This window comes from Melanaphis sacchari, unplaced genomic scaffold (assembly GCF_002803265.2).
Source record: "Melanaphis sacchari strain LSU unplaced genomic scaffold, SCAv2.0 Contig134_pilon_pilon, whole genome shotgun sequence".
NCBI classification, from domain to species: domain Eukaryota; kingdom Metazoa; phylum Arthropoda; class Insecta; order Hemiptera; family Aphididae; genus Melanaphis; species Melanaphis sacchari.
In genome coordinates, this window is record NW_020270560.1 from 632,529 (window position 1) to 648,673 (window position 16,145).

A 16,145-nucleotide genomic window follows, 5' to 3' on the forward strand; every position below is an offset into this window, starting at 1 on the left:
ATAAATATCTATATTGCCATACGATATATGTGAATATGAGGAATATATTTTACGCACACAGAACATAGGTACTTATAAAGTATAAATTGTATGTCATGCAATAGGTTTATTAGTAACTACTAATAAATAATATAAATTTAAAAAAACCCATTAAAATGTCAATGCTAAAGAAAAAACATAACCCTTTTGAATCGACATAACAAATGGATAGAAGTAGCCCGAGTAGGTACGGTTTTCATGTGACCTTATACGCATAGCTAGGCGTGTTTGGAACAAATTCACGATCTAGCAAAAATAATTCTGAAAATTAGTTTTAAATATTTTAAAATTCGCAAGTTTGGTCAATGCTGGAGAAGCCAAACACGTAAATATGATGCCTATATGACTAAATAAGTACCTATCTATCTATTATATTATCAACCTACTAATTATTTCACAAAATTTAATATTAGGATATAAGCGTAATAATAAAATTAATGAAGTAGATAATCACTTTGCTTTAGATACAGTAGGTGTCGAGTGATGTTAGGTATTTGGGTAGGTCACTGTAATGGATGAATTAAATCATAATTCAACGATTTCCGTTTCTGAAGCTTTAGAATTACAATCAGATTTAGATGTATTTAGCGATTGGTGCATTAATAGATAACGACATGGAACTAATTAACAAATTGACAAATGTTCAATTATCTTATTCTCTCTCAATAAAAAAACAAATTATTTTTGATTTTAATTACAAATTATTGAAGTTTAAAATCCAACGTGTAAATTTAATAAATGATTTTGGCGTATTTTTTAATAAAAAAATGAATTTTAAAGAACATATCATTAAGATAAAAAATGAAGCGTCCTCAAAGTTATGTCTCTTAAAATGAAGTTGTTCTAATTTTAAATAATCATTTTGCCATAAAAAACATCTATTTTTCTACGGTACGTTCTCAGTTGGAATATGCTGCTTTTATTTGGTCTCTTAGTTCCTTAATTTTAAATTAAACTCTTAATTCCATTTAAAACCTTTTTTTATGCTTTTTGTTCTTTAAATGCAATTTTAAACGCCCTTCCCATTCTGATTACGAAGGAATGTCTGGATTTTTTAATACCCCTACTTTAAAAATTGTAGAAAAATATATTAAATTATTAAATAGGTAATAAAATTAAATGTTAAGAAATATTATAAAAACTAAATTTTAAAGCACAAAACTAACTTTACAAGAAATAATGATTTATTTACTTTAAAAAATATACGTAGGTATCTACTAATTATTATTTTTCCTACTCGATAAATTCATTGATGCCCAATGTAAATTGAGTAAAATATGATTTGTTTTTTTGCAATATAAATTATATTAAGTCAACATTTATTTGATAATTATTTAAATTATACTTCTACAAATTATTTTCTTTTTTCTCTTTCTTATATACTACGTATATTTGTAAATATACTACTAAAATATTATATTAATATAAGCTATTATATGGTATTTTATTTGAATAAACTCTTTAATTGTTTACCGTTAATTCAGTTAAATTATAATTTTATTTAATATTTTGTTAAATATTCTTGTACTTTATCATATATATGTTATAAATAATACGTATCTATTCATTAAAATATTTGTTATACTGCAACATTATATATAACACATGTAAGTGAATTTATTTTGTAAATAAATAAATAAATAAATAAAAAAAATCATCAATGCATAATAAAAACGATTTTGAGTAAAGACAAGATGGTGAGCTTGTATTACATACTTTGTACCTATTTAAGAAATTTATTTTACTACATCAAAAATATGTGGTAAGTTGAATTAATAAGTATATTTATTTTGAAAAATTACATTTTGAAAATATTGTTGTACGTATAAAATATAGTGATATTACACGTTAATTTTTTTAATTACACACGAATATTTTTAAATTATAACAAAATAGGTAACTAAAATTGTTATTCTTCGTTTAAATAATTAATTTTTTTTTAAATTTTAAATGTTAATAGAAAAAAAAAAACTTTAAATTGTTTGATCAGTTTAAACTACTAATTATAGACAAACATTGTATTAAATTTTCAATCCTAAGCTATATTAATTGAATATTTTCTAAACTGTTGACAACAAAACAATTTGTGTAATTTAAATTGCCTATAAAAATAACCATAAATTTATACATCTTTAATTTTTTTTTAATAACTAAGTATATAATAATTAATAATTATAATAACTTATAAATAATCTTGTATTAAATGTTCATAATTTTTGACCAAATGAAAAATTAATACAATAATAAAAAAATATGATATTTCTCAAGCCTGTAATAAAGAGCTCAAAAAAAATCAAAATATTTTGAAAATGTTGTTATTTATAGAAAACAATAATATAAACTTAGAGAAAATTTTAAGTACTCGTGGTTATTTTAGTTTTTAAATTACATTAAAATATCAAAAATAGTCTAAGAGAAAATAGTCATTTTACGGAGAAATCTTCAATGTGGTAAAATTTTAAATAAGGTATATATATCTACGCTTATAAACAACTATAGTGACTATTCGACAACTTTTTTTAGAATAATTTAGTAGTAATCTAGAAAAAAATCGTCAAAGTTAATATCATATACACGTAATAAAAAAAATTATCGCCCCACATAGAATATAAAGTATTTCAGGTATATTTAGTAAAAACTTAAATGTCAACCGATACCAACAAACGTATTTATCGATGCACTTTTTTAATTTTTTCTCCTGACTAGGGAACAGTAATTTTTTTTTTTTTTTTGTCACCACACTGTTCTATCTCTATTATATTTATGATTTTTAATATTTATACATTGACCACTAAAAGTTGTTTCTAATGTTGTTATAGTTGTTTATTATTTTATAATTTCTACCGCTGAACATGAAGTGATATAGAAGATATTTGACCAGTGCCTTATACATATTGTATAACTATTTTAAACCTTAATAATGAATTTATATTTAATAAAAAACAGTCATACCTATTATTTATATTTGACATTGATTACATTAATTAGCTGTTTATAATAGTAATTAGTAGCACAAACTAAATACATATCCCTATTGAAGTCTAAAAATATTTACAATTTTATTATTGAAAATACAAATAATACATTTTATTTTTTTTACATAGAATACCTAAAATAAAAATAAGAAACGATACCTACAAAACGTGTAAGGTATCTATATATTTTATATCGCTGAACAATAAATGCATACTAAGCACATATTATTAAGTAGGTAGGTATTTTTGGCATTTATTGGTATCTACTAATAGACACTATACTATCATATTATTATTTATCTATACTATTTTGTAAATTAACTAATGCATAAAAATGTAAAACGAGAAAATATCGAAATACTGTCAATAGAGGGGGAAGGGGGCTTCAAGAATGTGTGGTTGCATTATTTACACGTTATTATTTCTCAAATATATGTTCTTAAATAATAGTTGCGATGAAGTGTGAAATATTCTATTTAAAAAATACCGTTTTGTTCTAATAAATATTAATAAAATAATAACTCACATTCTACTATACATTCACCATTAGAAAAACTTTGAGAGAAATCTCTTTCAATACATAAGAGAATAGCATAATTTAGTAAAATATTGGATAATTTTCACAAATTGTACAGGCACTGTTACACTTATTTACATAGTGTAGGTACAAGTACATTGTTCTTAATAGTTAACAGAGCCTTTATTTTTAAATTTAAATATATTGTAATGATTAAATTACTATAATTTATCAGTTAAATAATAGTACTTTCATGTATATGATCAAAATATTTAAATTTTTAATTAATAATAAAATAACTACAAATTTGATGAGGTAAATTAACAAATAAATGTTTTCTTATCATACATAATTATTTGCTAAAAAAAAAAAATCATTATGAATAGAACAATAATTTATACAATTAAATAAATAAATAAATAAATACCTTGTAAATATTCTCAGTTATCTTCATTTTGAAAACTTTTTCTTTGTAGTATTAACACATATTGAAGTAATAACTTTCAATTTACAATAATTTCAGATTTGTGTGAAATAAATGCAGTAAATATTGTACTAAACTGTTGATATTTTACTTTCATAGTTTGTATCATTATTAAAATTACTTTTAAAAGTTCAATGCTAATTTTGTTCTAGCTACAAGAATAAGAAATATAAGATATTATTACAATATTTATTTTACATATTGAGTTAATCTAATAACAGATTTAATAATTTTTAAGACAAATAATATTAATAATAATTAAATACATAAATTATGTTAAATTTTTAAATCTGAATTATTGAAATATTTTACTTGATAAGTAAATTACTTAATTGGATAATGTATTATAAAATACTTAATGATCATTGAAATCATTTTAAATTCTTTTCTACTATGAATTAAGACTAGAAATACTTAAATATCTATACTGAATCTCATATAAGAGTAATTTTGGGTAGCAACCACACCCCTGTATATATCAGACCATGTTAAAATTTGTAGTCAGATTTAATGTTTGATGATTAGTTTTAGTCATAAAATCACTTTACTATGTTAATCTTAGCAAAATACATTCTAAGCGGTAGTTTAAATAATAAAGTAACACTTCAATGAGCAGGGTGCTATCCAACACTATTGTCATATGAGCCACATAATTCAACTATAAAATAATATCAATAATAATATTGATTTAAAAGACATAAAAGTGTCATATATTAAAATAATACAATTGTTCTTTTTATTACATACACAATAATAAATATTCAATTATTAACAATTAAACACATTATTTGAAGAGACTGATGTCAATTCAAATGGATCTACTAAAATAAAATTCCTGAAGATCTGGGCATCAAGGTAGGGCCATTTAAATTACTGAAAATTTTTTTAAAAATACATTTGCATTAATGGTTATAATTTATTAGATTAAAAGCTTGAATACTTTTTGACTTACCTAAATTTCATTACTACTTTACCAATAGTCTGTTTACTTTGTAAATGTTTAAATGCGCGTTCTAATTCATGTTCCATAAACGTCTTATCTAACACTGGTCTAAGAACATAATCATTTGCCATGCTGGCAAGTTCATTTAATATATTAGAGTTAAATTCATAATGATCCCAACATTTGTTACCTTTGAACCTCTGAAATGTGATTCAAATCATTATTTATAATTGCAATAAATAGGCCTTTAAATAATATTTTTAAAGGGTATACTCACATAAGCCAACCTTAGCCATTGCATATAGAAAAATCCACGAACAAGACCAAATGAATCGGATGGTAGGTGGTGTGGTCCAATAGGGACTACTATACCACAAGCACTACACAATTGTTTGCATAAACTATATTTAAGTTCACCAGCTGTATTGAATACATAATCATATCTAAAAATATATACAAGTTATATATTTTAATTTATGATGTAATATCTAATGTAAAACAACAATTCAATTCAACTTACCCGCTGGGTGCAGTACTAAGTAATTGGTCAATACTAACAGTTTCAGTTTCATAAGTGGTGGTGGCACCAAGGTATTTCATAAAATAACATACTCGGCTTGGACAAGCAACAGTAACATCTGCTTTTAAATAACAACATAACTGGACAATTATTGAACTTGTTCCTGTATCTCCACAGTAAACAATTATCCTGAAAATAATTAATATTAATAACCCACTTTCTCTAGAACTGTGAAAACTAAATTTTTCCTATTTTAGTGCTTCTTATGATGTAATAAAAAGAATACTGCTTTACATTTATTAAATTTTTCAAGAATAATGCTTAAAACAAGTTATCTGAATATTAAAATTAAAAATCTAAAGTATAATTATGTAGTGGACTTGCGGATATGGCTAAAATTATTATTAGAGATTTAGACATGTTTTGTTTCACTATAGTAATTATAATTATAATTTTTTCTCAAAAAATATTTTTAAATTATATGTTGATTAAATGCTAGGATTTTTATTAGAAATTATTAAATTTTAAGACTCCTAGTATTGAGGGAAAGTAAAAAATTGTTTATACTCTTAAATAACTAGTACCACAATGATTCATCATCTGATTGACTAAAAAATACTTTCTTTGATATTTATTGACATTTAGTCGATTAGGATTATTTGTCAATTGATTAAACATGTTAATCAAACCAGTGAAATTTTAGTTATAGGTAATTTTACAATAAGTGTAGTTTTGTAATGAGAAGTTTTTTAATTTTGCTTAAATAATTATTTTAGTGTTTTATATGAATAGTAAATAATATGAACTAAAATTTTGTTTAAATTTTTTACCTAATTTAATCTGATCTTGTTTGATAAGATATGGGAATAAAGTCAAACGATATAGTAAAAATTGAATGGTTTGGTTTTGTAGTATATATTAAGTACATTGTAGAATCAGTTAAGATATTGAATTACTATTTTTACTGTGCAAATAAAGTTTACTAAATTATTGTTTTTTTTTTTTTTTTTTTTTTTTTTTTAATCTAATTAAATGGATCATTGATAATATATTTTTGGGTAGATGAATCATTTAAAATTTAATAAATTAATAATTTGATAATGGTCTCTTAAAGCAATTAATGCATTTTTTATACAGCTTGGAATATGTATTTTAAAATTATTTCTTCCTCGAAAATAGACAAAAACTATCCTTAGTGAGGTTGAAACATTTAACGTAGATTTTAAAAGTAATAACAAAATAATACTATGTTACTATATACGACATAAATTAATTTTGGTTATTTGTTAATTATCAATATAAAATGTATTAAAATTACAAAGTGCTACTAAGTATGAAAAAAAATAAAGTATTATTATATATTATTATGCACTTTGCATTTTTTTTTTTTTTGTTTACATTAAAAATATTCAAAAATCTCAGGTTAGTATTTTAAATTTGAATTAATGCTAGTATTTGACTAATATTTTCTGATAAAAATATAATAATCAATAGTATTATCTCTAAATTACTAATTATTTAAAAAACAATGTTACTTTTTATCTATAGCAGTCAGTGGATTTAAATTAGCTGTTTGAAATACAGCCAACCATGCCAATGACCCTGAGTATGGAAGTGTTGCTGCTTGTTCATGGGTTAATGTTTGTGGCTTGTGTCCAACATATTTGTCTGACACAACTATAGTTTCACATAATGTTCCACAAGGAGACCATGGTGGCAGTGACACCCAAACTTCATCATTAATGTTTATGTCACGTCGTACATCTGATCCTAAATCAATAACAACTCCCGAACAATCTCTCCCCAATACAATTGGAAATTCTCGGTGCATTGATTTCTATAAATAAAACGAAAAAAATAAATAAATAAATTGATAAATTAATAAAATTAATTTTGTTAACTATTAGTCACATACTTACAAAATCAAACATTTAACTTTCTCATAAATGAAAATAAATATAGAAAATTTTAGATACGTTCTTACTAATTAATGCAAAGTGATTTTAAGCTAACATATCTATTATAATAACAATACTTTTTTATTCATAAAGAATGCATTTTTTAAATTTTGCTATGAATAAATTTTATTTAATAAGAAATATATTATAAATGATACATATTGTTTCACTACGAGTTGAGGTTTAAATGTGAAATCATGTATATGACCCTCTCTATTCGCTCAATATACAGTGACTCAATGAAATTACTCATCACATTTTCACAGATTTATCCATCGAGTTCACTGATAACTCGTTGAATTTCTTGCTTAAGATCCAATAAGTTTGTGGTTAGTTTGCATGAACTAATGATTTAATGACACTCCAAAGGAAGAAGTAAAGCCTAACCCAAGGGCGATCAAGGAAAAACAAATGCATCCACAGCGAGTAACCATTTGGTGTGGGTTTTAGGCAAGTGGGATACATATTTTTTTGAAGATCAACATGGAAATACAGATGTAATGATTGAACATTGTTATCAAAATATGATTTCCATTTTTTTTTTTTTTTACTTTTTTGTACCACAATTGCATAGTTAAGTGAAAAATTTGACAGTTGACTCATTCCACTCAGCAGAAGCCACCAAGGTTGTGAGATTTAACTCCATGTAACTTCTTCCTTTGGGGCTTCATTAAATGAGACTAATTTATGCTAACTAACCAGAACTTAATTGGATCTTAAACAAGAAATTCAACGAGTTATCAGTGACTTGATTGGCAAGTCTGGGAAAATGTGAATAGTCTTTACATTGACAGTTACTGTGTGTCCTGTGTCAAACGAGTACAGGGGGTAATACGCATGATATTGTGTTTTACATTTAAACCTCAACTTGTAGTGAAAGAATATGTATCATTTATAAATTAAAATAGATTTATAGTAAGATGAAAAACTGTGTTCTTTGTCAAACACCATTTAGTAATCATATAACCTTATAATATTAAATTGTCTTGATTGTTCTAAGGTATAAATCATTAAATATTGGGTTAAATTTCTCTTGAAATAGTTTTTGATAAAATATATACTTGAAAATATTAATTTCATAAGTTTGCTTTTACTGTGTTTTATAAAATAGAGATATCAAACACTGATATGGTATTCTTTTATTATATGAACACAGTTATAAACATGATAAACATAAATTGATTTTTATACTTACATGTAATGTATGTTTAATTAAAAATTTCCTTATAAATGATCCATAACCAGATGCAACTAAAATATCCATTGAATCTAATGCAGCAGCTCTAACCATTATCATTACTTGATTAGATTCTGTGATTTTTGGTGTTATAACATCTTCTAATAATGTTATGCTCTAATGTTAAACATGGATATAAATAAATTTAAATATTTAAAAACTAATACTAAGGATAAAAAATTACTTCGTTTCCATTATAATTGGTTGCTGATACAGCTTTCATATGTGTTACTATGATGGAAGATGGCTTTACATTTACGCCAATCAAAAATCCAACTCCACTACCGACAAACAAACCAGCAAAACCAATATAGATATGACTTCGGTTAACTAAAAAATTTATATAATATTGTATGTTTAGTATATAAGTATAATGAATATAATCATGATGAAATTTTAAATTTATTTACAGTATCAATTAGAAAATTATCAATATTTTATTGTTATAAGCTATTTGTTGTAATGGCTTTTTATTAGGTAAATGAATAAAATGAATAAAATAAATAATGAAGATATACATTTATTAGGATAAGTTAAATTAAACAAATTCATTTAAAAAATATGAAGTTATGGTAAATTAATTTAAGATTTGTATTTTTCATCTACATAAAGGCATTTAAAGCTAAATTAATATCTATTATTATTTTGACAATAATTTACATATTTTTGAAGGGAATACTAAACTAAAGAAATGTAATTAATTAAATATTATATTAGGTGTATTATACATATATATCAATATTAAATGTATTATTTAAGAAAATAATGAAATACATTTTTATTTTTAATAATTGATCATAAAATATATTTGTAAATATTAAGTAGGTATATGTTTTAAAAAAAAATATTTATGTTGGTTAAGTTAGTTATTCATATTATTATAATCAATTTAAATTTGGTTTTAAGAAATATTATTTAAAATTTAATTTTAAAAACTATTATACTAAAATACAAAAAGTTGGTACACTTAATTCAATAATATAATCAATACTAATATAGTAATATTATAAAACTAACTTACAGCTATTGCCAGTTAAGTAGATTATTTTTGATTGCAGGGCATCAACAAAAAAATTTAAGTCGTATTGTTGAAGTGTGCACTTAGTTTGTAACCATGCTTCTAAGAATTGTTCCCAACCTAAGTGTATACCTTCATGTATATTTTGTATAGATCTGGAATTCCATGTTTCCAATGCCAATTGGTGCATTTGATCAGACCAGCGATCAAATGCAATGGTTCCATTTTCTAGAGCAGTTGTTATCAAAACCTGAATAGATTAAAAAAAAAATTCAACAGTCAATAGATTTAAAAATATATATTAGTAAATAAAATACGTATGCACCTTAAATGTTTCAAATCCATTGAATAAGTCAGTTATAGTTTTCCCCATTAGATAATCTTGAATTAGTGTTATCTTTTGGTTGACAATATCATAAACTTAAACATTTTTGTTTGAAGAAATTCAATGAACCAACATGAAAAACACATCATATGATTTAAAAAAATCATTATTTAATAAGAATATCACAAATTTGACACACCCAAAAAATTAATTTATTAGATATTATGTTACTCACCTTGTATATACAAAAAAGTAAAAACGAATAGGTCGTCTATTATATGTTATCATGACTAAACTATTAGATTCATTTAAGTGGATTATCTACGCTACCTAGTTTATTGATTTTGGAACTTAAAATAGATAGATTATATTATGTACAACATAAATGATAATATTTTACAAATTGTAAGTGTTGTTTTAATGTTTTAAATAATTTAAACTTATACCCTAATGTTAACAAATAGTAACTAAATTCCTGACTTCAGTTATCGGTACCGAGTGGAATAGAATAAGGTGATTAGCGTTATCAGAGTAAAAAAGTAAAGATACCTACTCAAATAAAATTGAAGTTTTATTTTCGAAGTATGATTATTTTACGATAACAGTGCTTAAGGTCTATTCAAATTTAATATATATATATATATACATAATATGGTTGTATGTATTTTACTACGAAAATTTTTAACCATAGTTGTATAATTTTTTCCTGAAATTCTCACAGCTGATAAAATAAGTGCCTTTTCATGGAGGTACCGAGAGCAAACAGTAAATTAAAAATCGCTGTGGCGATAGTTTTGTTATTTACCACAGATATAACATAACAACATTGCTATTTTATATGTTTGTGGTATTTGTTAAAATGCTCCTATTAATAACCGAATTTTTCAACAGTTTAATATTACTAATAGGTACCTATCTAGCCTCGAGGTAATGTATTTTTAATTATCTTTTTTTTTGACCGTTTTTATGATGAAAAATCTACGTAAGTGTTATGCATTTATACCTATCGTATTAGTTAACCAGTTAGCTAGCTGTTTGCTTTCATTACCTCCGTGAAAACTCGCTTTGTTTGGTAAGTCAAAAAACTAACAAACTTCAGTCATTTATTCAAGTTTAAAATAAATTAAGCCGTACTTATCTAATGCAATGCCAATACCTAATCATCAAAAAGTGCAAATCCATTTGTACCTAATTATTAAAATTTTTCATGTTTTGTGATGTTTGTAGGTTTTAAGTACATAGAGTCGGTAGAATACGTAGGTATTACAATTATACCTTAGACTTAGGTACCTAGTTAGTTAGTAATACATTTTATAAGGCTTAAATTTATATAGTTATAGTAGGTAAGTACTGAAATATTATGAAATAATCGAATTATGTGTTTCAAATATGTTCGTAAAAACCATGCTTTAAAATAAAATTGTAAACGATTTAATAATTTTAAGGTGACTACGTAACTCTACTATTAATAAATGCTAAAAATAAAATATTGCATTGAATTTTATTATAGAGCTTACTTTCAATCTTCTTGTCCATTATAAATTGGTCAGTGTTCACCGTTTAATTGAACTAGACTGTTTGAAATTGAACCTATCTTTACTCACGTAACAATTAGTGTATTTTTATGATGACGTTTTAACGGTCTGAACTCCATGGATACTTGATTTCTTATTGATAATTTGAGTTATTTTATTTATCCGTTAATAAAAAACCATAACTATAACTTATTAGTTATTTGTTAAATACATAGACGCGAGTCTGTGGTTTAATATCATTTTTTTTTTTACCAGTACCAAATACAAGTATCCGTGGAATTAAAATTGTTTTAACTAAGGTGTATTTATATTTTATATTTATTATAATATAAAATAAATACACCTTACTTTTAACGTCATCAAATAAAAGTAGATATTTTATTATTTACGAGTATTTAACTACCTTAACTCAAGTGAACCATTGAATTGCCGTTCATATTTTTATATAGACTATATAATGTTTAACATGGGAAACGGTCATATCATATTACATATTTTCGTGAAGTGTTGATTATTTATTTTTGATAACTATTAACTTCTATAAGGATAATTTTAACAAACCTTGTTTCTTAACTTCAATCTTTATTACTCATAAAAAAAAGTTAATATACATATATTGAAAAAAAAAAAATTTAATTTCTGTAATTTGCATAAAGTAATTAAAATATGTTGAAATTTATATTATGTCTATAAATACTAATATAATTATTAAGAGGAAAATGTTCTTTAAAATATGACGTAGACACTATAAGCAACCTTAGACCTCTTATGAAAATAGTAAATTATTTAATTATATGGGCTATATTACAGCCTTAATGTCTTTTAATAATCTAATACTGCATATGTAAGATGTAGGGTACAGCTACAGGATATAGGATATATAAGGTAATATAACAGGCAATTAACAGCCATAGTTGTATTTAAATTTATGAGTATTAAGTTGTTAAAAATCAAGTTTAAAAAATTGAGATTTAAACAAGTTGTGAGCGTTTTTAAAACAAAATATTTTACATTGATACTCATAACTTAGTTAAATATTGAAATACTTACTGTAATAAAACAAACATGTAAACACAGACAATGTTTATTTAACTATTAGTTTGATTAAGGTAGAAAATAAATGGGTTTAATTTATCCTATACTTATAGCTATTATATTTTATATTATACGATAAAACATAATTTGTTCTGAAATACTTAAAATACTTTAGTTCTTATACGGATAGCTATTAAAACGTACAGAATGATCTTCGCGCAATTACCTATTTGAAAGATAAATATAAATTATTATAATAAACAATAAACAATAACTAATAATTATGATTATAAAATAAATACGAATATACGATTTTCAAAAGTAAAATGTTGTACACGTTATTTGAAATTAGTATAGTTACCTACCGTAGTGGTATAAATAAAATTGTTCTTTGTTTCTAGAGGATGAGTTTTATGAATTTTCAACTTACCGATATAAATAATATTTTTTTTTAGTAATTCCTGCTTATTATTTTTTTTTTTTTTATAGAAATAAAAATTAATATTCAGTTATTTAAATGATAAATACTTTGTAATTAAATTATTAAAAGAAAATGTTACAGTGAAAATATATTTTTTTAATTTTATATTCTAAAGTAGATATTTGGATAATTTTGATCTGTAATAATTAAATTTTATATCAAAATACATAAAAAAAAAAATAAATAAATAAAAAATAATAAAATAAAATAAAAAATAAACTAAACATCTAAACATTTTTTAATATCTTTAATGAGTTCAAAAATATAAAAAATAATTTAAAAATTATAGCATTAATATTTTGTAAAGATATCAGGTATGTACAGTTCTCAATTTTCTACTATAAGTTACATTTAAAGTTTAAGGTTGTAACATTTTTACTTTTCCAAAATAGAATAACAGACTCCAAAATAAATTTAAAAAAAAAAAGATACATACCATTGTAAATTAAATGCATTCATCGCTTCGATAAGAATCTATTATAACAATTCTCATAACTAATTTAAAAATCTAAATATTATAAACTTTTGGTGACAATTTCAAGTATTTAAAATCATTTATTTATGAACTACAAAAATAAAAATAAAAATACTATCCATTTAGTCAAAAACTAATTTTGTTTAAAAATTCTCAACTAGATTTTCATTTCGTATTTCAATAAATTAGTTATTGTTATCGTCGTGATTATTTTTATGTTTAATGTTATTTTTTCTTATTAATTTATATTTCAAAATTTCACGTGGCACCCACTTGTTAGCAAAATCACATCGTTCGATAAATTCGTGAAATGAATTACTGATGAATGATGATGTTTGTATGTATACGTTAAAACTGAAAACTACATTTACTAGGATTAAAATGAAAAACTGAGCTCGAAAGTTTTTACAGAGGCGCAAAAAATTACCTAAAACAAATTCACACAAATGTATCCTTACTTTTATGTGTGATATTATGTATATGAATACATATATTATATTATGTTATGCTAAATTTCTGAAATCAGCGTCACTATTTCCAATTAAGCGAGACCGGTAACTTGGCTATTATTTTATGGAATCTAAACAATTTGATTGCTAATATGTTAGAAGTCACAGTTCTTAGTATTTTTCAAACTAATTTAGAAACAACTGTGATACTACAATATTATCTGACCTCTATATTTTTTGGAACATTTAATAATACTTTTTTGTAAGATTTAATCTATTTTATTTGATCTAGAGTTAAAAATAAATTAAGTTAATAGAAATTCAATTATGTTAGTCATTTAACGTACTTATTTATATCACATGTATGGTATGGCATATCACGTGTCACAAGAGAGAAAACTGAAGACTGATAGTTGTTATATTAGTTCAATATGTATAGTGTATACGTTAAAGCGTCCCTTATTTATCAATTTTAATATATTTTCAGTTTCACCTTCTGAATTTGTGTATGTGCATAAAAAATGATCTAAAAATAGTTCCAAATTGATTTATTTAAGGTAATCCATGCTGATTTGAATTTAAAATTTGAGTATTAATTTACTCGTAATTTAATGATATACTTCATATTTTTAAGTATTTTTCATTTACAGATAGGAAATTTAAAATTTGTTACATGATATGTTTTAAATAAAATAAAATTACTATAAATTATGTTTTTACATTCTTTCTTATTTATTATCATTTATAGATGTATTGACTTTAAAGATTGACTTTGATGTATGAAAGTACCATTCTCTCAAATTTTATTATACATTCAACACACTCATTTAAAATTATTTTTTCAACGTTTTATTTTTACAATCAGGGTATAGTCTTCTATGTTTTTGGACATAATCTTTGGTTACTCTTCCATGAAAATTTTTCATTAGTTTAACTGCTCTTTCCGTTGTTAAATTCACTACATTTAGCGAGCATAAAATTTCTTTTACGCATAAATAATTAATTTGGGTGTTCCATGTACTTAGTTTATCATTAAAAAGCCCTCGGATAGATTATTGTATCAAAATGAATAATCATTTTTTTATTTATTCATATATTGGTATTATTATATCATATAATATTATAGTATGATATATTTTGTCTGTTGACTAAAATAATGTAAAGAAAATTTCGTATTTAAAACCATGTGTGTCTGATTATAAAGGCATTAAACATGTGTAGATGAATCTGAAAAATAATTCCATTTCCGGACAAAGGCGCTCGGTAGATATTGTTGTCCGTATTATATATTATTATTGTGAGTCAGCGGCGGTGGCGGCGATGGCAGTGTTTGGCCTAACAGCACGCGTGCTCTGCCGGTAGTATCGTTTGCGCCGCCAATCGGCACACAACCGCGGATGCATCGTCAGTTAAAGTCAGCTGGTTGTACTGTCGCGAGCATTGCGTGCGGCGCCATGTGGTCCAATCTGTGGGTTGTCGTCATCTATCTCGTCATCGTCGTTACAGGTACGATTCTATTTTGGTAAAATAATAATTATTGTTTGCACGGTTTATGATTTTATTCTTGAAACCAATCTCTTAGTCCAAAGTTTCGGGTTTTAAGTGGAATATGGTTCACGAGTCTACTTAATTTTGCCGAACGTCCAAAAGACGTGTACCTACCTATATTACACATTTTATATGCATATTTGTTTGTCACAATTTTACTTTTAATATGTTGTAATATTAATATTTATTTTTTTTTAATATGATTTTTATTTAAATTCGTTCATATAATTTCAAGTTACAATTTAACAACAATAGGTGTTAGGAATAAGGAAGTTAATTCGTTAATTTAATTCACAGGCATAAATTTAAAAAAAAATTTTTCGTTTTTAATTTTTCTTTCTTTTAAATAATTAAAATAAAATAGGTGAAGTTCATCATTGTTTGTTTTAAATTTTATTTATTGTTTGAAATTAATGTATTATTTTTAGTTTTAATCTGAAAAATACACGATTATGACTATACATTTGTCTGTTAAGTAATTACTGTTAGTTTCAACTACATAATTGATTTATTGATCAGTATTTAAAACATAACATTACAAAATGTTAAATTCTCTATTATGTCTTTTTTAGGTTTTATACAGGGGAAACTTGATTGTTTTAATAC

At 23.9% G+C, this 16,145-nt stretch overlaps 1 protein-coding gene and 1 pseudogene across 1 annotated transcript; one reads left to right on the top strand and one right to left on the bottom strand.

Moving 5' to 3' along the window:
- Nucleotides 1–4,360: 4,360 nt before the first annotated feature.
- Nucleotides 4,361–10,570, bottom strand: LOC112591441 (reticulon-4-interacting protein 1, mitochondrial-like). The gene is made up of 10 exons (XM_025335259.1): nt 10,252–10,570; nt 10,017–10,111; nt 9,695–9,941; nt 8,858–9,003; nt 8,632–8,790; nt 7,014–7,315; nt 5,479–5,667; nt 5,236–5,401; nt 4,968–5,158; nt 4,361–4,888 (listed from the first exon to the last, which is right to left on the bottom strand). The coding sequence occupies exons 2-10, from the start codon at nt 10,062–10,064 to the stop codon at nt 4,837–4,839; spliced, it is 1,500 nt and encodes a 499-aa protein (XP_025191044.1). The 5' UTR covers nt 10,065–10,111; nt 10,252–10,570; the 3' UTR covers nt 4,361–4,836.
- A 4,769-nt stretch (nt 10,571–15,339) lies between these two features.
- LOC112591434 overlaps nt 15,340–16,145 on the top strand; it is a 391,626-nt pseudogene continuing 390,820 nt past the window's right edge.